The sequence below is a fragment of the Petromyzon marinus genome, chromosome 3 (genome assembly GCF_048934315.1).
Source record: "Petromyzon marinus isolate PM22_M1 ecotype Great Lakes invasive population chromosome 3, UKy_Petmar_22M1.pri1.0, whole genome shotgun sequence".
Taxonomy (NCBI): Eukaryota; Metazoa; Chordata; class Hyperoartia; order Petromyzontiformes; family Petromyzontidae; genus Petromyzon; species Petromyzon marinus.
In genome coordinates, this window is record NC_133669.1 from 22,145,929 (window position 1) to 22,170,848 (window position 24,920).

The 24,920-nt window shown below is 44.1% G+C and overlaps 1 protein-coding gene across 3 annotated transcripts in view; it reads left to right on the top strand.

Moving 5' to 3' along the window:
- The first annotated feature begins 6,953 nt into the window (after nt 1-6,953).
- The window catches only part of RBFOX3 (RNA binding fox-1 homolog 3), a 308,060-nt gene continuing 290,093 nt past the window's right edge, over nt 6,954-24,920 (top strand). The window contains exon 1 of one of the 3 annotated variants that reach the window (XM_032979345.2): nt 6,954-7,337. In XM_032979345.2, coding sequence (XP_032835236.2) covers nt 7,137-7,337 — 201 coding nt within the window. In that variant the 5' untranslated portion in view covers nt 6,954-7,136. Of the gene's footprint in view, nt 7,338-7,600; nt 8,747-24,920 lie in introns of those variants that run through there. The other 2 variants (XM_076052877.1, XM_076052884.1) reach the window with 2 other exon arrangements.

Below are 24,920 nucleotides of genomic sequence, written 5' to 3' on the forward strand. Positions count from 1 at the left end.
GTGGCTCGAAGCCCCTGCCGCCAAGCCTCACCACCCCCCCCCCCCATCAGCGGCGGCGGCGCCTCGCAATTACAGCCCCCCCCCCTTGCTTGGGAGAGCCGGGCAGAGAGCACCCCCCCCCCTCCCTCCATCGCCACCTCCTTCAGCGAAATCCAATATCCGTGGCGAGGAATTTGCAACAACAACAACAAAACCCCGCACAAACGCGGGCGCTCAATGTGCGGTAAATCCTCCCACTCCCAATACGCGTGCCGTTTTTCATAAACGTGTTATCAACCGATTGCATGTAGGACTAAATGTCCTTACGTAAATTGTATTACCGCCGAGAATGAGCACACGGGACTCTTGAAAAAAAAACTGTTCAAGACATTGCGAGGCGTACCCGGGGTAATGATTTCTAATTATGTGTGCGGTGTATAATTTTGTCCATTTTTCACCTCGGTCGGTGCTGTCTTGTGACCTTAACGGTTTAAATAAATTCCGTGCTTGTGTGCTGCCGTAATCTGTCTGATCTTTACGAGATCTCTGACTCATTCCTACATAAACTGTATTGTAATGTCCCGCTGTTCATGTTCCATCTCGAAGCTACTATTTAGTTCCTAGTTTTGGCCATAAATTGTCATCACTCTCAGCGACACATATACAAGGGTGTTTTAAAAATATAGACCTGATTTTATATCGCTATGTCTCTGCAACTACGAACCGCCCATGAATGAAACTCTTACCACTTGAAAGGGCGGAGCATAGAGTGGGCGGAGCATAGAGAGGGCGGGGCATAGAGAGGGCCGGGCGTAGAGTTTCAATTAATTACCGCTAGATGCCTCTCCCAGCGCACAAACAGCCCATAGCCTCAGTCATTCGCAAGATTGTGACGCCGTTTTGCGTTCTGCAGTTCGGCAAGACTGAATCCGTAATTGCGGTGCAGCGTTGCTTTTCAACTGAGTTTTGGCATTGATCCGCCAATGTCAAAGATCAATTCGTCGTTGTAAGGGGAAGAGCACAGGGCGACCACGCACCTCAGAGAGAAACGTGAGAAGAGAGGCGTTTGGGACGAATTCAACTATCGTCTCTATGTTGTCCGTACAGCAGGTGGAAGGCACATAGAGCATTTATAAAATGGTTAATAAAACTTGATAACTCATTAAACCGTTTGTAACTTTGTGTAATTGTAACATGTTGCCATCGTGAAAATTGGGTCACTATTTTTTTTAAACACCCTGTATATCACCCTCATGTGTGCTGTATGTGCAAAGATGACTAACGTATCCCCTTTGCTCATGCTCTCGGGAGCTGGATGCCCTGGTGCGATGTAAGGAGGTACCCATTCCTCAATCACGACGAAAGTGGCGCAAATCAAAGCCTTAGATATACATTGCGTTTATGAAGAATGATAATATTCATATCCACGTGTTAAACTGCAGCTGGATGAAGGCCTCCCTCCAATGCCGTGTTGGCAATGGGTATTGTTGAGACGTACTTCACCATAATAGTCAGCGAGGAATTGGTGAAGGGGTGGTTAATTTCTCACTTTATGGGAATCTAACTCAGCTTGCTGGGTTCACAGCACAGTGCACTTGCACTCTTTGTTGCCACTTTACCCCACACATTGGTTTATTATGAACAATATGTAGACAATTCTAGATTTGAAGCTTTCGTGACTGCAAGGATCCATACTCTTTGGTTCTATTCGGTAAAGTCACGTAGGTAATTTTTTTATATGTAGACAGTATATCGACTGTAATGTTAGGGGTGTAACGATTTGCCCTCCTGTGATTCAATTAACTATTTTGATTCAGTTTTAGGGTTGTGATTGAATTCAATAAAAAAAATCTATATATTTATAATTTGGAGAATGTAGCAGCCTCTAGTGGCTGGTAGGGGTCAGAATAACCCATTATATGCAACATAGTCTACAAATTTCTGGGACACTGCCACGTATAATTGTGAGCACAATATACTTGAAATTCAGATTTCGCCGGTTCAGTCGCCCGGCGTGGCAGTTGAAACGATGGGGAAAGTTTCTTAAATCCCTCCAGCTCTATCCACCCATACGATCGGCAGGTCTCGTGCGGTGGGACGTAATGTGGGTACTCCTATGTCTTCGAAGACCAGCATAGCAGAGTAGGCCAGAATACACCCTAAAGGGACTCTCTCATGGAGTCCCTTCTACCATCACTGGCGTGAGCAAAACATTTCAGGGCTACACCTCTGTCCTTTATAGGAATTGCTAAAAAAAATGTACAGAGAGTAATTCGATGAATTTCATTGTGTGCTCCAAGAAATTATGTTAAACAATGAATAAATGCATTGTGACATGCCTACTATAGAATACGGCAATTGATAATGTATCCGTTACCATATTCATCAATTATCCTGTAAAGTGTTATTTTAGAGTACCCGGGGACATAATTTGAAACAGCACAGTACTTGGTGTACCTGGATTGTAGCTCTAATCTTACATTTGAAAAAATCATCCAAATGCAGCTTTCATACCGAACATTTAAACACCGAGTTAAGGTCTCACGTGCAAAAGATAATCAATTTAAATGGGATCCCGAAAGGGTAAATAAAGGCCGATGAATATTCCATCGAAACAAATTACACGTTCTGCTCTATTGATCATTACATAACGAGGTTAGCATTTACAGACACGCCGAGCCTTGCTTCACAGCTCGTCATTTCTCTGAATACCCAGACGTTGCGCACTGTACCCTCATATTCACCAACCGTTCGTGTATACACTGCTAGATGAAGGTCTCCCGATGACACCGCGATCCCTCCCGGTATTGTGATGTTACAAATCGTACAACTCCTCAGCATGAGCTCCTCTTGTCATTCCATCTCCACAGTAGTCATCCTCTCAGGCATCTTCTCACCTTTAGTTGCCATTCCATCACCGGCTTCACCCAGTGGTCATCTTCATTTCCAGCGACATGTCCTGGAACACACCGTTTATATTTTTTGTATAACCTTAAACACGATATTCTTAGTTTTTTCGGTAAAGTCACGTTGAAGAGAAACAACAAAATAACAAAATATATATAAAACAATAAAAAATTCTCAGGTGTGTCGGTTTATGCAAACCGACACACCTGATGATGACCGTTTGAGTTATGGTCGAAACGTCGTGAGAATTTTTTATTGTTTTATATATATTTTGTTGTTTCTCTTCAACGTGACTTTACCGAAAAAACTAAGAATATGAATTACTGCAGTCACGAAAGCTTTAAATCAAAACTTAAACACGATGTTTCTAATTTGCATTTGTTCTCTGAACCGTGTGTTCCTCTTTTTGTTTCTAAGCAATGTTCCCAGAATGTAATTAGTCATACTTCTTAGCATACTTTTCAGCTTTCGTTCCGTGTTCTTCATCAGGGTCCGTGATGTCCCTCAAGCAATTGTTTAATTTGTTCAGCAAACTTGCTGTAGGTATATTTGTTTTGCATGAAAGAAATTAATTTTTTGCACCCAAATCTCAGGCGTCTCCGTAAAGTCCTTAAATGATTTCCTGTACAGTATTTCATTACCGCTGGCTGTTATAATGACCGTGTTGTGGGAAAATCAGAAGTAGTTACAACTTTTACCATTTATCTTTTCCCCCCTTCAAAGAGCACGGTCATTTCCCCAATCCAATTTTCGGAAATTCCGTTTGAGTGCCAACTGTGAATGTTCTTGGTTATAGTTGTATCTCCTTTACCCACTCCTCCTAAGATGTATATTTTACGACTACCTTTTATGCAATCTCAGTGTAGCTGTAACATGTATATGTAATATTTTTTTTCAATATATATATAATTTATATTAATTATAGCTTCTAATTATAATTATTTAGTAATGGAAGATGGGTGCAGTAGCGGTGCAGTGACTTGCACACGGTGCTATAAACCCGGCGACCTGACTTCAAATCCCAGCCACGGCTAACATCATCGGTCGGTGACATCTTAATCGGTACCTGGGTCTCTTATCACCTTCGCCAACCCACGCTAGGACCGGCATGGTAATGCATGGTCAAAGATCGTCATGGGTGAGGTGGCATTGGAAGGAGGCCTTCAATTCAGTAGATTGACATCTTTCCAGAAACGGATGGTACCTCCGTGAACACCGGCGTAAATGATGTGCACACTGTGCACGCACGCGCTCAAGCAGAGGGGCTAAGGCGCAATGCACAAGAAATAGCGTGCACGCAATTGCACACGCATAGAGTACGTAACCCACAGTGCTCCATTATTCAGAATTATAGTGCATATCTTCCTTGGGAAGGCTCTATGACTTGCATATGAAAACGTTATCTCTGGTCAGGAAAATAGCGGGTAGCCCGGGGTTATATTAGAGCGGCAATGAGCCGGCCTTGACACGAGAGATGGGCACTGTCAGAAATTTGATTCCACCCATAGCAGTGCCACTTGTCATTTATATATCAAAGAGCACGGTCAGGATTTCTGAGCATTTGCGATACATGCAGCTGTTGTTAATGCCATTAACGCAATTAAGGTTGTCTGTTTCAGGTGATCCGTGAAGCCTGGTAAAATAATTGCATGCATGTACGGAGGCTTTCTCAAACGATGGGTGGCTGAGGGCTCTCCCCACTGCGTGCAGGTTCGTCGTGGTTATTTGACGATACTTCCCCATGTTGGTCAGTGTGCGGGTTGGTGACGGTGGGGGAGCATAGACGTTGCAGTACGGTACAGAACAACGATGGAGTTTGCTGTTGCTACCCTCTGCTGATAATGTAGTGTCGTTGCGAATAGTGGTTGCCCAACTAAGCATTATCCAGGGCTTGCAATGCTTCGCTTGAGATCCGATGAGGTCAGGTGCAGTCTCGGTTAGTTTTATCATGGTTTATTACATGCAATTCTACTTATAACTTGCATAAGAAAACTCGCTACATACACTATTTGTAATGCATGATAGCCAAAGTTTGCCTTCAATTAAATTCACGAAGTAACACGTGCCAAACGTTCAGATAATCTAGAAGCCAATTAATTCAGTCTAATTATGAAAAGATTTATATTCTAGCTTAGTAAGTTTAAGTTTCCTCGTAACTTTTTAAAAATAACTTGCTATCAAAGTTATATATTTTTTTAATTGGACGTCAGATATGAATGAGTTTACAAACTTTCACCATGTCTTTGTTTCTACATACACACACACAAAAAAGGGTCCACATTGCAGTGTTAATATCAGCATCAGTAATACGTTTCTGGAGGCTTTGAGGGAGTAACTAACCCCACGTCTGATTGTATTTCACAATCACAGCACAAGGATTCTAACTTGCCATGAGTTTGGGCCACTGTTGTATCATCACATACTCGTCTACGCATGAGAGAATAACAATTGACTTATCCAAAAAATAATCTGCCTGCCACTCCATTGTAATGGAACTATTTTTCGAACCCCAAAGCATAGTTTGGAATTAATAATGACGGGTGAAAATAAATTGTGTAATAGTATCATCGTTTTGTGCTCAGTCACACTTGTACGTACGTATCTCGTACAATGCGTACAGTTATTATTATTGCTCGTGGCAAAAGCGGCTCTAATTGTCCGAGATAGTAACGAGCGAATATGGGAGCTACTCTTTGTTGTTTAACAACCGTTGGAATTTTCAATTACGAGGGTAATAGTGTAGGGGAGGGGATGCGCGCCTGAGTTGATTAACATAACGAGAGGTTACTGCATCAGAGCGTTTGGAGTTTTTATTTTCAGGTGTCCAATGATTTTGTGATTTTGAATGTCAAATTTGATAACCGGCTATGAGTTGGGATGGATGCGAGACAGGACGTGTTCACGACTACGACTGACAACGCATTAACAAAACAACAGCAGCAAAAAATCTCCGTGCCAATGTATGAAAGCGCCCAATGGGTTAATGCGTAAAAGCGAACGCCGCAAGCGTAGCCTTCGTCAATTTTTTTCCCCTCCAAAGTGAGACGCGCCCGGCGCCTTCAAGAACATGCGCACGGGTTGTCGTCCGTAACATGGAAACAAAACGCACCCCGTTACACAACAATGCATGCATGCACAGCGCCTCCGCCACGTTCTGTGAACGTTGCGCTCAATTGCTGTGGCGCGTGGCTGTACAGCGTGTGGCCCTTTAATGGGGAGGAGGTGGGTGGGTGGGGGGGGGGGTGGCGCGGATCCGCCGCGCAACTACTGCTCAAGGAAGATATTTGGAACTGTCACTGTGATTCCCCACATAGACGCGCTCATGCAAGCGCACGGCCCCGTGCACGGCGCGCGTACGCAGAGGGAGAGAGAGAGAGCCCGCGTCGACCTCGCCGTTGCACACGAGCAAAGAGGGTAGCCCGGATGTGACACATCTTCCTTTCGCAGCCTTTAGGCACAGCACCCCCACTGTATACTCAACGCGCGTCTCTCGGCGTGCGCTAAAGACGTCGTGGCTCTCGCTGTTTTCCGCGCGACGATGCCGATCCGAGAACCGTGAGACCGCAACGACCGAGATGTAGCGTGGAAGGATCGTGAGTGCCTCAGCGTAACCCCCGCTCATCATCAGCACCACCGCCACCAGCTCCCCCCGACTACCCTCCCTCCCACTTCACCCTTATACCCCGCTCACACAGCACTCGCGCACAGGGGCACACAACCGCACAGCACCCAACCCACACATCATCATTCCTCCTCCTCTTCCCGATTCGCGTTCTCCGGAATTGCACTGCTGCGCTGGAACCCAAGTGTTGGAGGTGCGGAGGGGGGAGAGTGATAATAAACGCACGGCACATCTGTGCACTGTCACTCCCCGCGCCGGAGAAGACTCGGGAACAGACAACCACGTCAGGCTGGCCCGGAGGAGCCACGCCAGCATCACCGTGCTGCTTCGCGTCTTGACAGCGTGTGTGCACGGAGAAGGAGGAGGAGGAACAGCAGGAGGAGTAGTGAGGAGGAGGAGCAGGAACGGGGTGGGTGGGGGGGAATAATAGAGACAGGCAATCGCCAAGGCGCGCACAGCTGAGATTCATCATCTCAGAGGAGCGCAGCACGGGAGGGTGCGGGCCCGGGATTTAGCACCGCTCCACTCCACACGAGCAGCACCAACAACCATCATCACCACAACCACCACCACCAACAACAACAGCAGCCAGCAACAAGCAAAGGCACAACAACAACAACAAGTCTGGATGGCGGATCCGAGAGCCGTGGAGAGAGAGGAGGGCGGAAGGGCGAGGAGCAGAGACGTGAAGCTTAGGAGGGAGGACTTCCAGGACTCGCAGCCGGAGAGCAAGCGGGCACGAGCGGACGAGGTGACCGGCCCGGAGCCCCTCCAGGTCCACCAGCCGCGGGCTAACGGGGAGCAGTGCGGGGGGACCCCTTGGGCGCAGGTGAGAGAGGCGGTCGGGGAGCTGTGCCCGGGGGAGGCGGGCGGGGGGGGGGGAGTCCAAGTGGAAGCAGGGGGGGGTCCGTGTTGTACCCCCCCCCCACACACACACCGAAATCCGTCAGCTGGCGTTGCGGCGGCATGACAGTACTGTGTGTGTGACTTTGAGTGTGACTCTGTGTGCGTGATGAATGTGCGGCATGTGCTCGCCACTTACACCAACAGTCTGTTGAAGGCTATACGGGGAGGGGGGGGTGGGAGTCTTTGTGTGGTGTGTGTGAGACCGGGTATTGTGTAGGGGGAGCGCTAGTGTAGGGGTGGCGTCCCGAGTTCGATTCCCGCTCACGGCCCAACACCAGTGACGATTATCTGAACCGGTCCTGGGCTTCCCCTAGATCGACTCAGCCTCAAATGAGTATCCCACTCGGGTTGTTGGCTACCCCCACCTCCTCGTGTGCCGTGCCGGCCTTCACAGGTGCTACCCGCTAGCAGCACTTGGCCCAACAGTCTGTTAAGGCTACACGTGGGATCTTTGTCTTTTGTAGCTGACAGGCGTCTGAGGCAACACGAGGATCCCCCTTAAGTCGGTGTGTTACTGTGCCTGTGTGTAACATCAGTGGCGAGTGATATCTAAACCGGTTAGAGCCCTCCTCCTTCCCCTAGGTCGACTTAACCACAAATGAGTATCTGGTGTGGTGTTGTTAAACATCCAGGACTGGATGTCTGGCCGGCTCTAAAATCTGCTTTTTGCTAACAGCACTTGCACCAACAACCTTTTAAAGCCTATACAAGGGCGGGGGTAGGTGGGGGTGGAACCTTTATATTTGTTTGTGCAGTTTGTTTGCGATATCTTGTTATCTCCGACGTGTTTGATTTGTTATTGGAGTGACATACGTCACATGAATGGAATTGGCCAACCCCTCCCCCCTACCTACTCCAATTGCCAGCAGGACCTTCCAGACCAACAACAAGTCAAGTCTCGTGTCTCAGTGCGGGTGTCGTGCATAAGCAAACAAGCGTCATTATTATTTCATATACCGTACGAGTAAAGTGTCAAACGACGAGTGGTCGGGATCGTCCTTTTGTCATGAGAATGATGGTGAACCCTCCACCCTCCCCCACCCTGCTGCGCTATTCAACAGCCGCCGTGAGCCTTGTGCAATTGACCCATTGTCTTTTGTGTTCGAAACGTCAACCCGGTAGAGTTACGTCCATTCGCGCGTTCACTTTGTCACTTGTGTTCCGCCATAGGCTACTTCATAAACGGGGGGCGATAGGAGAGTGCGGGCAGCGCGTTGGTGCGTGATTGTCACTGGAAGTGTGCTGTGCTCGGCTGTCTAAGGGCTTTCGGTGTCCCAAGCACATCCGATTAGCACTGGTGGCGACGTGCCGTGCGAAAGAAGTTCAACATACGTGCGTACATTTGACTGGAGGCAAAGTGCTTGGTTCGCTGATGTATGTGGATGACATATTTGTAATATTTAATTTGCGAGACGTTATGCTCTGTCCTATAAGTAGTTATCACGCGCGACTTTCTAACAATTCTTGAAAACCAGTCACTCAGTTATGATCATCTAAATATATATATTAGACATGCACAGTTTAGTCCATAACATAACTGTGCATTTAAAGTATTGTTGGTTAACTATTATTCTTGTAATATGTTCACAATGAAATTGTATTGTAGTTTGTGGTGATGCATTCAGAGTATTGACGCAGTTATGATGTTATTGCAAAATGTTATTTGAGTTTGTTATTATTTTTCATTGCGCAATGTTTATATGTACTAGCAAGAGTGTAGTGGTGGGGGGGGGGTAATGTGCCGCATATGTGCGTTTGTGTGTACAGACAGTGTACAGGCAGTTCTTTACTTACGAGCACTCGACTTACGAACACCGGACTTACGAATGTGTATTGGGAATGGGACTCGTTCGTAAGTCGAGGAGAGCCCGCACTATAAACTATACCTTCCTCCTTTAAAGCCCATTAAGGTGAATCGTTTGTTACACAAGTCAGATGCGCTAGTTCCTGTTGTCATGTAGGGTCAGTTAGGATTATTGTGCTCATGTGAGCAGTTTTTTTTAAATTTGGAATTTAGGCTATCCGGCAGTCTATTCTTTGCAAAAAATGTTACGTGGTCTTTCATGGCCACGTATCGACCAGATGGTGCACTTTTTATACTTCCACGCAGAATTTAACAGACATTGGGGGAATGATCCATTGACTCATCGAAAGAGCCTCGCTTGTAACAAAAATGACCTCTCCAGCCACCCAGGGAAATCTTCTCATATATATGACTGATTGAGGCATATAGCCGAAAGCGTAGTTACACGTGTAGTCTACATTATGGTCTGGCAATAAAGAAAATAATTCCCTGTAAAAAGCTACTGCTGGATGAATTCTTTCCCATGCCGTGTCATCAATTGAAGTTACTTGACTATACTTCACCACACTGCTTGGCGGGGGTTGGCGAAAGGGAAAGCGGCCAAAGGACTGGTTCAGATATCACTCGTTACTGATGCTGGCTGCGGCTGAGAATATAACTCTGGGTTCACCAGATGTATCGTGCAGCACACTCTAGCCACTGTGCCCACCGCTCCACCCCTGCTATCTAACTCGAGTGCATGCGCTGTGTTCGGAAATCACTCTACAACGAATTTAACATTGATAGCCATGTAAAAATGGGCACTATTTTTCTTAATTAAATAAGAAACACATGCACACAAAAAAACACGTGGCACTTTGCAAGGCATGCGAGAGTGACTTAACAGCGCCTTTTGGAAAGCATCAGTTGAAATCAATGTATGAACAATGCTATAATTGTGTGAATGTGCTTTGGCTTTGGTGTTCTAATTGTATTAACTCATCTTCTTCGCGGGAGGGGGGGGGGGGTTGGGGTGAAGTGAGAATTCTTTGCGCGTTTGTGATCTCTGTGGGTGGTACAACCCCGTGTCATCGCATGGACACGGCAGTGTGCGCACACTTGTTTATCAATTGAATCCTGTAAGTTGCGATCACCACCAGAGTACATTCGGTGCTATCTTTGACCTATGACACCTGCTTTGCAAGCCTGGTGCAGGGACATCGCTCCATAAAAAAAATAAACATCTGGGGAATTTCGATAGCTCTTTTCACTCTTTGTCTTGCAACACTGTTGGAAGCAGCGCATTTCTTAGGGCAAGATACATCCCGGCTCCTTTCAGTAAGCATCTTGAAAGTGCCAGTACGGTTCTGCTAACTGGATTTGACTGGAAATTTAAGCGGATTTAAACCTAACCTCGTTCTGATGAAATAGCGGATTGCTTTGAGCAGATACACAAATCTCATCACGTAATCCAATAATACATCAAAAAAAATGTAGAGCTTGTCAGCTTGTTAAAACGCTTTTAGCTCTCACTTTTTGTTTATCCTACTTGCAGGTTAAAGCCAAAAACTAGACTGCCGATTAACGCTGCGGCAATTCGCAAGACTAATGGGGTTTACCTGAATAATTTACACATGGGCGACCTTGCGATTAAATACACGCTATTACGTTGTTTCCGTTGTATGGATGCCAAAGACTGTGCACTGCGGGCCAGTCGGAGTTGGAGAGGTGGTGTCTCTGTCATATCACTGCGGGAAATAATGCAAGTGAGTTTTTGTCTGTGGAGGTGAGGAGATGCGTGGTGGGGGCGGAGGGGGGGGAGAGACAATTCACAGTGTGCACTCACTCACTACGAGTGCCTACTATCTGTTATGCTATGCCCAAAGTATATCCCAGCTTGTATCTGCGTGGAGATTGAGCCTTATCTTCCTTATATGTGGGAGTTTTCTCTGAATGCTCCATTTTTCACATGCATCCAACATGCTCAAAGCAATGGCCAAACATCCCAAGCAGGGACCTTCTCAACAACAACAACAAAAATCACATTTTCCCCCCAGGCTTATGATGATGGAAACATTTGATGCAATGAGGTATTGTATGAATACTTTTGTGACCACTAACATTAATATCTTTAAATACTTTGGCAGTTTTGGAAAATACATTGATAAAGCATATATACAGCCCTTTTGTCAGTCCACTGATGAATGAAGGCCCACCTCACGCTCTGTCAGTTGTGTGGTTATTTTGATCATGGTTCACCACTCCGATCAGTGCAGGTGTGGTCAAGTCGCGGGCAAAAGACCGATTCAGATATCACTCACCACGACTGATAGCCGGCCGGGGATTGAACCGGCGGTGCTGGGTTTACAGCGCAGTCCACTAGCCACTGCACCACCGCTAACACCCCCGCGTTGACGAATGTGCCTCTGGTTACTTCTCGTCCAGCGATCTGCACTTGGATATTCGGTGCGAGTCGATGTGATGGAGAGGGTTCATAAGACTGACTGCTGGAGTTCATCCCACATAGTTACCAATTCATTCGGCCAGGAGCGAACAGCTCCCAATTGGAAGATTGTGAATTCAAATCCAGGTTTGGGGCAGGGGGGGGTTAACTCGGACAATCATCCGTTGGGGGTTGCTAAAATGAGTGACACTTTGTGGGGATGTCGACAGTGGTTTCCCGAAGGATGAAGTCGTCCTAGACATATGAATGTGGAATTTTCAGCACTGTCTCATGGGGCTGTAAATAGACGGTGAATACTGCCTCAGTGCTCGTTTTGAGCAAGGTATCACTTTGGATATTTTTTACTTGCAAATTTACACACATTAATTCAGGTGAAAATGGTAATTTTCTGTTTCCTACTTAACAGCATTGAGGTGAGTTTAATTTTCAATTTGTTTTTATTCAACTGCTGTTGAATTTGTTTACGTGTCCTTGCGGAATATTTTCTCCATTCATGTGTACCCATTTATATGTCTATTCCAATTTTCATTTAAAAAAAATAATCTCCTAAAAAATCTTCTAACTTTGGCCAAATCGTTTCTGCTTCTGATTTTTATTTTGTACAATTCAACACGTTCTCAGTGTAGTAATTCCATTTTTGTGAATTGCTCTCATTATTCCAATCTTTTTTTTCTATTTTGTGAAAGCTTTGATGACTGCATCGATTTCCACTGGTGAAATGCCTCTTCATTGTCTAGAAAGGCTAGGCACAGTGAGATTTAATATGCATCAGTCGTCACCAGTCTGATTTATGGCATGTATGCATTCGATGGTAGAGAAATCTTTTCTAAACCTGGTTTGCTCATGTGGTTGGCTTGCCTATGAACATGTAACGTTATACTGTTCCCAGTAATCTTCTTGAACAATGTATTATTAATAATAATAAGGGCAATCTCTAGATCCGTAACATAGCAAACCATTCCAAGGGTGCTGGAATGTACGCATGCGATACGAGGCTGTAGTTCAAGTCAGTTTTATTACCCTTTTTGAAGATAATAATTATTGAGACATCACTGCATGATTGAGGTATTTAATATCTTTGTAAACGTGTAGTAAGTTGGTAAATGAGTTAACAGGATGACATTGATTGCAACAACTGATGGATATGAAGGTTTCAACGGGTGGCCTCAAGATAAATATTAGATATAAAAAAACTAGATTCGAAGCTTTCGTGACTGCAGGAATTACTCTTTGGTTCTTTCGGTAAAGTCATTTAATTAAATTTATTTCTCCGTGACTTTACCGAAAGAACCAAAGAGTCATTCCTGCAGTCACGAAAGCTTCGAATCTAGTTTGAACCACCTCTACCGGGGAGGGTTTGCCCTGCTTGTTTGTTTCACACTTAACTTCTAATTTAGCAATCTTTGGAAGAACGTAATCAACCAGGCTATGCGTTAACTGTGTCCTAACCGACTCTTTGTGTTGCATTGCATTACACTTCCTGATTTTACTAAATTTGCTTTATACCGTGCGTGTTCCGTGCTTGTTTATAAGTTCATTCTCTCCTCCGGCCGCTATGGGCAGGAATTCCACACAACTCCCCCTCTGCCCCACCCCCTCTCTCTATTTAAGACCTCGACACAAAGACATTGTCTTTCCGTGTGCCTATGTGTGCGTCTCTCGCTGTTTGTCTCTGTATGAGTCTCGGCTCTACTTGTGTGTTTGTCTGTGTGTCTCCGTATCTATGTTTTGTCTCTCTCTCAAATTTAGCAATCTTTGGAAGAATGTAATCAACCAGGTGGGGTGTTGACTGTTGTGTTGGCCGAATATCTGTGTTGTATTGCATTGTATTTCCAAGTTTACTATGTTTGTTTTCTCATTCATTTGTACCTGATGATGGTTGCTTGTGTTGTAATCGAAACGTCGTATTCTATTATTATTTAATTTAATTGATTTCTACGTGACTTTACCGAAAGAACCAAAGAGAAAAAAAACACGATTTGTGTACATTGTTAAACTGTTGAGGATATCATTACAGCAAAGTATAATTACGATAGTTTGTTATCTTTTCTCTGCACCTCCGATTAGCTCGGTTGGCTACGTATGGTGCAAAATAAGTTCTACATCCATACATGGGTGTAGAACTTCAGAGTTGTTACGAGTCCATTTAGAGAACTGAAATGAATGAAAAGCCACCTGCCAATGTGCCTCAAGAATGATATCACCTGCCGGAGCAAATATATCAGAAACATTGACTCTGACAAAAAGAACATGAAAGTGCATTGAGAATGGTGGAGAGGTACATTCCTTGGAATTGCACGGAGAGACAGACGGAGAGGGAAACCTGGGTCAGAGAACAGTCTCAAGTCAGACACATCATATTGGCTGTTTATAAAAGTAAGTTGGCTTGGGCAGGACACATTGAATAGAGGGAAGATAGCCGGTGGTCGAGACTAGCGACAGAGTGGCAGCCAAGGGGAGGGGATAACACTCCCGAGAGGAGGTCAGCCGTTGCAATGGAGAAATACGATCAGATCAAGTGCGCCAGCTACAGCGAATCATTCCATCGCAACATCATGGCGGATCGGGGACAGCTTATGGGGGAGATCTTCATCCGGCAGGTGATAGATCATTGCCGATGATAATAGTACAAAATAATGTTGACTTGTAGCGCGCACAATATTTGCTCACCATATTCTAGAAAGAACATCTCAGAGGCGTGATGAACCACAGACACGTAATGAGCCAGCACCAACAATTGTCCAAACTCTGCGGTCCTCTACATATTAAGATGTCATCGGCTGACTGATCAGTGTTTACTTGTTGGAGGAAGCCGTGCGAGGGGGAAACACTCTATCCCACACAGACGGAACAAGTGGCGTCTACATGTTTGCCGTACTGCGTTCTAGCAAGCCAGAGTGTAAGGATGCCATACAGGAATATTGTGTTTGTATTGTACATTTCGAAAATATCCGCGTAAGAGCTATGGATTGTTGACAATTGTAAGGAACACAAATCTGGTCCCAAATGTGCTGCGTTGCAAATTGCCAAAAGGAAAATATTGACCCTGAAGACATAAAGGTGAATGATTATTTTTCTTTCAGCAAATGCACTTCATGCTGAGTAATCCTTGTCATATAAACGATTATATATTACCATCCATTTGTTGTGGCGTATAACATTAATAACACTGACATTCACCTTCCCTGTTTTGGAAATATAGGGGCTTCTTTAAAACATTTATCAGCACATGCACATACGTAGATTAATTGTGATGATTCATACATCTTATGTGTTGATTAATGATTGCGGTGAATACAATTCTTAGCACTGTATTAAAATAAAACTTCCAGTGTGATTATTATTATTGATGCTAATCAATGATCATCAGCTGCAGAATTGGACTCTTTCCAAACACACTGCCTTGTGAGATGGTACCAGGCACACATCTTGGACAGGTTATATCACAGGAACAATCATCATCAGCAGCAGCCATTATTAATCCACTGCTGGATGAAGGCTTCATCAAACCACCACCACCTCTCCCTATCCCACGATATAACAATCCACATAGCACCTGCTCACGAACTCGGGTGCACAGGAACAATAAAACGCAACATTTTATTGCCTGTCCATTTAAACCCTCCATGCAAACGAAAGAGCACTTTCGACCAAACAAGCGAGAAATTCTCTCCGTGAGTCCATTTCCTCACGGAAATTTCCTTACGGAAATTGACATTTCTGAGCACGTGAAAGCGTCGGTGATAGCGGACAGTTGAGCGACCTTTAGATCATTTGAAGTGCAACTTGCATCGCAGCAGTCCTCTGATTACATCTTAGAGGACAGGGTCGTATAAACTGGGGGTTTGGTCACGAGAATCGAATCAATCTCTTCTGCCACGTCCATTTCCTACATTGCTTTTTTGTGATTGAAGGTATCAAGTGTTTTCACGTCTTTGCTGTTTTTTTTTTTAGAATTATAGTCGACGACCGCCTCTCGTCACCTGTGCGAGCACGAAGGATGCATGCAAATGCTGAGATCGCTCAGAGTGAGGTGCACTGCACTTTCGGCGATCTCGCGGTAGATCGTGTCGGGGCAGTGATGCACTGGGTGGACGCATCGTGAGTGGGCGACGATATGAATATGCGTGTACCGTCGCCTGCAAAACATTGGCATGAGTGGTGAAAAAAAGATGTAAACTTATACAAGTCGACGTAATTACTGTAGACATTTGCATGACCAAAACTACATTTCACGGGGTTATTTTTTGTTCAGTGGTTTGTAACTAGGACAAGAACTCCATACCCGTGAGAATGCTTTCCTATAATTTTGATCAAAGGAGGCAACACTAACTGCATAGCCTGAGGGCCTGAACCCAAGATCTCAGATGCACGTGCTCCATTTCACAATGTGGATGTCAGAGCCTCTGACCTCCAACCACCATGAGAAAGCACTGCGAATGTGACCAGAAGCAATTATTGTTGGAATTATTATTATTATTATTTTCCGCGCTTTTTGTACGACGCATTTTCTTTTGTGTGTGATTATAAAATAGACAAAGGTTTCCATTACGTGACTATCGCATCGTAATTATTATACTGCATGCCGGGAAATTTAAACAAAAATGTACGCGCGTTTTGTTCACCCTAAAATAAAATTGTTAATTGCGTGCGATTATTGCTGTAGATTTAAATAATGAGTATACATTGCGATGGCTCCCTAAATAAATGCACAAATTGTCCATACGAGTACAACTCTGTAAGCTCTGAAATAGAATGAGAAATTTCACACAAATCTATTTTAAAATGTTTCAAATCCGCATGCCTTCATCAATATACGCTTGGATGTTTTTCTTGCCTCAGTGAAAAATGTGCAGTGTTTGCATTTGCATTAGTTTAGCAAGATGTTTTGGTTTTCAGCCTTGATCATATTTTTTCTTCTTCCACACCAGTGCAATACTTTTAGTGTGAATTAATAACAAGGACAATTTAAGTGCAGGAAGTCTCCGTCTGAATATTTTAATAGAGGGCAAGTGCATTTTTCATCAACATATGGATACTGTCAGCATGCATATACTATGGCTGTATATACTGTAACATGTGCACATGCTCTAAGAGACAATACACCTCACAGTGAAATTTATGAAACCTATGTTTTATGGTATCAGCAAAAGCAGCAGCTGTGTGGTTTTTCATTTGTGCGCTGTTTAAAAGGAAAATAAATTTCACACCTTGCCAGGAGAATTGCTCGGCTGCTGGAGGACCTCACCCCATGAGCTTATGAGTCCCAAGCATGGCCATATGGGCAGGGTTCGGGTGAGGCCGTGGTTTCGGCTCGTGGCTTATATTCGGAGTGATATGAGTTCAAATCCTGGCCAGGGGTCCACTTAGAATGTCATCCGTCTAAGGTCAATAACATTTGTATCCCTTTGTGGGAAATGAAAGGTGGTATTTGTAGAGGGAAACTGACCCCGTACCATGATAATGTGGAAATTCAAGGCCACCTAGACAGATAAAGCACCACCTCATTGCTTGTTTGGGCAGGGACCTTTAATCATAAATAAATGTTTTTGGGTTAGATCGCGTTATTTATAAATGTGTCGTAACCCTCCACCACCCGACACGGCCAATCGGTAAAAAAGTGTCACGTTGACAAAAGACAAATAGTTCACTACTTCAGCCCACCGGTGTGTTGAAGAGTGAAACCACAACATTTACAATTTTTGAGTACGACGTTTCGCTGGTAATTACATCCAGCATCATCGGGCAATTTGCCAGAATAATGAAGCCCTCACTTGCTTCCGGTCTTAAGTGAGGGTTTCACTATTCTGGCAGCTTAATACAACTGTGTTAAATGCAGCATTTTTTTTAATATTTCACTGTGATACAGACAGCATCTTCACCAACCCTCACTGACCTCAGTGGTTAAGTATGGTCAAAGAACCGCTGTGACCGACAACAGCTTGGTAAGGACTTCACACAACTAGGCATGTGACAGTCATGTACAGCTGGTACAGTTCGTTGATTAAGACTTTTGATAGGCTAAGAATTATGATCTAACATATTTTCTTTGATGGTCGATTACTCGGACATGTTTTTTAAAACGGCGACCATCCCCACATACTGCCTTCCAAAAAGGCTAGAAAGTCTCCCTACAAGTCATGCGCAGCGTAATGTGCTTCACGACGCCAATGATGTCACCAAGTCCTGCCCGTCACCTCCCATCCAGCGGCACATGTAGAAAAAGTGGTGAGATTTGTGTTTGTTTCCCAACCCCCCCCCCCCCCCCCCCCAATATATTCGCGTTATCCGATTAACTAGTGTAATCAAACGGATAATCTGTGGAGTAATCGTTACTGAAATTACCGGATATCCCAGCTCTCTGCAGCAATGGTGGTGTGCCACTGCAGAAGCCACACTGCTGTTAAGGACACTACAATGCTGGACACACCAGTTACAAATGTTACGAAACATAGCTCATAATACAGTGGTTCTATTTTGATTTAAAGCTTTCGTGACTGCAGGGATTCATATTCTTGGTTCTTTCGGAAAAGTCACGTAGAAGGGAAACAATAAAATAATAAAAATATGAAACAATAAAATTCTCACGACGTTTCGACTGCAACACAAGCAATCATCATCACACCTGATGATGAGAATTGTATTGTTTTATATTTTTATTATTTGATTGTTTCCCTTCTACGTGACTTTACCGAAAGAACCAAGAATACAGTGGTTCTAGTTTATTAAACTCTGCCAATGGCAGTTCGAGATGTCATGGCCCTTGAAAGTACTGCAATGCTATATTTCACTTTTTAATTAACGTGTCTCAGTTTTTCTTTTTTAAATACTCCAACCCTTTGAGTATGTGTGGGAATGCTGATGTCTAGGGCCATTTCATCATGGGTAGATGCGTGTTGATTTTAGAATTAATCGTGAGGCTCGGTGGGAGACGTCCGATATACAGTAGAATGCTTTTTTCTCAACTGCACTATGCTCACGTCCCCTATTAGCAGAACTAGAATGGCAAATGCAATGGGCAGTACGATGTCGGCCATTTAGCCTCTTTATCCTCAAAGTGGAACAGACTCCAGGATGTCACAGACTCGTGGTGGTAATGTGCGCAGGGTGCATCACAAATAGCTATTTGCGTACCCTCATTGCTCAAAGAGTTTCCGACTGACACATTTAATGGATGTCGGTGCATTAATCTGCCAAATACACACAGTGGTATATGATGATCAATGGACAGCGGCACTGTAGTGATTAATTGAAAGAAGCAATCAATGTGGAAATGATTAGTCCATTAGAGATGAAAAGTCCATCTTTGGCTCAAACCTGGTTAGCGGGCAGCAGGTCAGTCTCGGGTGATGCCTTATGATGTGATTGAAAATATTGTTAAAATTAAGTGCAGATACATGAAATGAACCGATTAATCTTTTTTTTTTGGAAAGCAAAAATGCCCGTTTTAAGCAGTGAGGTACAGCTGTGTATTACGACCCGGGCCTTTTTTGGGTTTCTCAAAGAATTCTGTTGTGTTTGTTACGTGCTTTTCACAAGACCTGCCAGCCAGACTTTCATCATATTGCCCACATAAATTGGAGCGTTACCAAAGCAGTGCCTTCTTGGTAGAATTTTGGCATTTCGCAAAAGGCAAGACAAGAGAAATGGATTTTTGAAACGAGAAACAAAAGCTGAACAAGTCTCTCATCGACACCCAAAGCTGTAGGTATTTGAGATTGCTTTTGCGAAGTTCACTCGGGTCTTTTATTTTTGTTGTCAACATTAAACTGTAGGCACAGGATGCTCTTGCTGGAACGTGTTCAAATGGAAAGCTACTTTGTACTCATCGGACGAGGGTCTGATGATGATGATGAAGATTAAACGGGGAGTCGCCCTCCATTGGCGCCCAAGCAGTGTTTTGAGGGATGCCGTTGTTTTAGTTTTCAATTCGGGCCTCCCTGCCGGGAGTATCGTGTGATTTATCGCCCACTCTCCGGTGCATCTCCCATCTCCCGTGATGTATTAATCGCCTCGTGGCTAATGAGAACATCACAGGAGTCACACGCACAACAAAGACGACGATTTCACCCCCCCCCCCCTCCCCCATGTAAGCCTCTTAACACACCGTTAGGACACGTGCTGTCATGGGGGGACGCGCACAGAGAGAGCGTGTTCGGCCAAAGAAACACCACGCCATGCCCCCTTTGTATCCCCCAATTGCTGATGTTTACGCACAACACCAGGTTCTAACTTAAGGCCCAGTCGACTCAGGGGGAGGCCCAGGACCGGTTCAAACATTCGCCTCTGTTGTTGTTGTTGTTGTTCGTGAGCGGAAAACTCTGGTCACCGGGGCTCATAGTGCAGTGCATTCACCACTTCGATACCATCCCCCCCACAGTCGCATGCATACACACGCACGCACACATACAATTAAATTCATATGCCCGAGTATAGAGTAAATGTGCGTGCACACGAATGTGCGATGAACGGGAACTACTGCAGTAAATGAAGAGCGTGTCACACATCACAGGACGTGCAATTTATTAGAAATGCATCCGGCACAATGCACTTTTTCCCAAACTAGTTCATGTACATGATGATAAATGATATGTACCCAGCTGTGCTTTTGCTTATAACGTGTCTGAAGAATCTTAGTGGCATTTGTGCTTTGTACTTTTACATTCATCAGACGCTTCCCTTGAGGACACCCTGGATCGCAAGTACTCACACAGACACAAAGAAATGTTCCTAGTGGACACAATTTCCCAAACTTTGTTTTCCATTACATTATCTAGCCATGACTTGAATAACAGCATAATGTTGACAACTTCCACCTCGGGGAAGTGTACGTTCTGTGAATCGTTTGCTTTTTGAGAGAGAGAAGTTTGTAATTTGTATGAGTGTCCTGTTGATATGGGCTTCTACCGTATGAAGGGCCCACATTTTTTTTAAGGCTTTTTTTCGAACCTCAAGGTCAGGGAAGGTTTTTTTGACACTGCCGTTAATATCCCAATGATTCCATTGGGGAAGAACTGTCAAAAAACAAGTCCCGGTTTTACGAGTGCATGGCAAACAGCTCACACGCAATAATGTGTGAAATGTGCCTTTCTTATCACGCAAAAGCAAAGTGTGTTTAAATGTGCAGCATTTCTGTGGGTGTTTTCATCCCCGCGAGAAACAATTTAACTGTAATTTATAATTCCAATAAAAAATTTATGAAGATTTGCTTTTTTGGGTAAAATGTGTGCCGCGCACCCTTGTTCACCAGACCCGCGTTGTGGATCACTCCCTATAACACGTTGGTGCTGCTGAAGCAGTCGCACGTTTGCTCACGTGACAACTTTATCGGCTGGCTGTGTCGGGTGGAGGAGGCTGTACAACACAATTTCTTTTTACACACGAGATCTTACCCGAAAATCAATTGTGATGAATAATGTTGGTCGCGAAAGCCAATTTATGTATATATTTTGAATATCAGTAACTTAAGTGAAGATTAACTGTTTTACTAGATTTTGATTTAAAGCTTTCGTGACTGCAGGGATTCATATTCTTGGTTCTTTCGGTAAAGTCACGTAGAAGGGACACAATAAAATAATAAAAATATAAAACATTCAAATTCTCACGACGTTTCGACTGCAACACAAGCAATCATCATCAGGTGTGAAAACCACAGCAAGAAAAAATTGAAAAGAGTGGCGGTTTTTCATACGTTAGCACCACGGAGAGCGATTTGGCAGTTATTCAGATGGACGAGTCCATCTATGTTCGGAAAAGAGGAGGGGGGAGACGAAAATAATGGATGCGGTCTGAAAGCCACCGTCAGCGTGAACAATCAATTCAGACCCGAAATGGTTTATCAAATCCTTACAATGATTGCTAAGCCAGAATCCATCTTCTCGGTTGAAATTGTCTCTGTGTTTGTATATGTGGATAGCCTCATGAACGAATCTCTCATGGTAGCCAGATGGCTTGCAGAGAACCTCTGTTTTGGAAAAGTAAATCTCATGTGAGCCTACTGAATTATAACAGTGATCTGCCACGGCCGAGGTGTTGGTCCTACCGTATTTAGGTCTGCTTTGTGTTCACGGATGCGGTCCGAGACATGTCGTTTGGTTTCTCCAATGTAACTACTACCACAGAGGCAACTTAGTTTGTAGACGCCAGGGAACTGTATGTCCGGAATCACATCTTTTACAGATGGAACCAGATCACGGATTTTATGTAATGTGTTGAATCGGACTTGGATCTTGTGTTTATTTAAGATTTTGGAGATCTTTTTTGTGATCCCCGCAATGTAGGGTAAAGTGATGGTTTTGAATGGCTCCTCAAGAGGGTCCTTCTTCATGGTTGGAGTGATAGCTTTGCAGATTGTGTAGTCGGAGTAACCATTAGCCTTAAGAGCTTGGTGTACGTGCTTGAGTTCACTTGCTATGCGTTCCTGTCTGGATATGCATTGGGCTCTATGGTGCAGAGTCTTGATGAGGGAATTCTTCTGCGATGGATGGTGATGGGAATCCGGTTTCAGGTAAGCATCCATATGGGTAGCTTTCCTGTAAACAGAGTGGCTCATTGAACCATCAGGTCTCTTTTTTATTAGGACATCCAAAAAAGGTAGCTTGCCATCTTTTTCGACTTCCATGGTAAATCTGATGGTTGGGTGTATGGAATTGATGTGGTTGAGGAATTGGTCTAGAGCAGGCCAGCCATGTGGCTTTCCGTGGTGCTAATGTTAAAAAAACTGCCACTTTTTCCAAAATTTTCTTGCTGTGGTTTTCACACATCATGCTGATTGCTTGTGTTGCTGTCGAAACGTCGTGAGAATTTTAACGTTTCATATTTTTATTATTTTATTGTTTCCCTTCTACGTGACTTTACCGAAAGAACCACGAATATGAATCCCTGCAGTCACGAAAGCTTTAAATACAAATTTTACCGCCTCTACGGGGAGGGTTTCCACATAGCTTTGAGATCCTTCAACAAACTCCGGGATAAAAAGGCTCAGCTGATCGAATCTCTCAACTTTCTGAAGAGATGCCACGACTCTGGGGTAATACCAATAGCATTTACACTGACTTCTGCTGCTGTAACTTCTTATAATGCGAAAAGAATTCTTTCCAGAACTAGCTTAGCTCTTATCTCAGAGAAAATCAGACTTATACGCACCAAACTAGATCAGTTAGACAAGACACTCTACAAATCACACTTATCATTGATGGCAACAATGTCCACATCAGATTGGGAACATGTAGACAATATGACTGCCTCTTCAGCTGCCACTATGTCGACCAAATGTAAGGACAACCTGATTTCCAAATTTAACCTCCTCTCCAACAAAAGACTGGACCCACACACCAAAAAGCTAGACGTAAACAAAGTCGTAATTAATCGCAGTAACAGAACTATTTCCGATGGTCTGAAATCCGTTTTAGCTAAAGGGCTAAACTTTGTTGTCACACCTAAACACATACCAGTTAATGATATAATTGCCCAAATATTCGTGGCTCTCAAGGGCCTGGGTCACATCGCTGCAGACGTAGCAAGATCTGAAATCGCTGCAACCCTCAAAAACGCTAAGATGCCATCTAGCAACCTCAGCAAAGATGAGCGTTTTAAATGATTTAAATTAAAAAAGAGGGATGACATTGTCATCCTCTCAGCCGATAAGGGCAATGCCACTGTCATCATGGATAAAATAGAATATAGCAACAAAATTCAAGAATTACTCAACGATTTTAGCTATACAAAAATAAAAAGAGATCCCATCAACAGCCTCGTCATACAAACCAACAAAATAATTTCTGATTCAACCGCATTAATTGATCAAACCAAACAGTTATCGTTGAAACCTTCTGCTGCCAGGCCACCAAGATTATATGGCTTACCAAAAATACATAAAGTAGATACACCCCTTCCTCCCATCGTCTCTACTATCAACTCCCCCACCTACAAACTGGCATGTTTTCTGTCTGAAATCATGCGGCCTTTCACTGGAAAAACCACCTCTGCGGTACAAAATTCTACTCACCTGGTATCGACAATCAAGGGTATTTCCCTGTCCCCAGACGACCTGCTTGTCAGTTTTGATGCAGTTTCCTAATTCACCAAAGTTCCTGTACCTGACACCATCGCAATCATTGAAGACTTGGTTAATCAAGGACTAAACACTGAGGTACCCCCCTGGTGAGACACTGCTTAACCAATACATATTTCACTTGGAATGGAACTTTCTACAAACAAACTGAGGACACCCCAATGGGCTCTCCTCTATCTCCAGTTGTAGCCAACATTTTCATGGAGAAATTTGAGACTGACGCCATCCAGACTGCCACTCTGCGCCCAACCTCATGGAAAAGGTACGTCGATGACACTTTTGTCATCTGGCCACATGGCTGGCCTGTTCGAGACCAATTCCTCGACCACATCAATTCCATACACCCAGCCATCAGATTTACCATGGAAGTCGAAAAATATGGCAAGCTACCTTTTTTGGATGTCCTAATAAAAAAGAGACCTGATGGTTCAATGAGCCACTCTGTCTACAGGAAAGCTACCCATACGGATGCTTACCTGAAACCGGATTCCCACCACCATCCATCCCAGAAGAATTCCCTCATCAATACTCTGCACCATAGAGCCCAATGCATATCCGACAAGGAACACATAGCCAGTGAACTCAAGCACGTACACCAAGCTCTTAAGGCTAATGGTTACTCCGACTACACAATTCGCAAAGCTATCACTCCAACCATGAAGAAGGACCCTCTTGAGGAGCCATTCAAAACCATCACTTTACCCTACATTGTGGGGATCACAAAAAATATCTCCAAAATCTTGAATAAACACAAGATCCAGGTCCGATTCAACACATTACATAAAATCTGTGATCTACTTCCGTCTGTAAAAGATGTGATTCTGGACATACAGTACCCTGGCGTCTACAAACTAAGTTGTCTCTGTGGTAGTAGTAACATTGGAGAAACCAAACGACATGTCTCGGACCGCATCCGTGAACACAAAGCAGACCTAAAACACGGTAGGACCAACACCTCGGCCGTGGCAGATCACTGTTATCATTCAGTAGGCTCACATGACATTGACTTCTCCAAGACAGCGATTCTCTGCAAGCCATCTGGCTACCATGAAAGATTCGTTCATGAGGCTATCCACATATACAAACACAGAGACAATTTCAACCGAGAAGATGGATTCTATCTTAGCAATCATTGGAAAGATTTGATAAATCATTTCAGTTCTTGATTGATTGTTCACGCTTACAG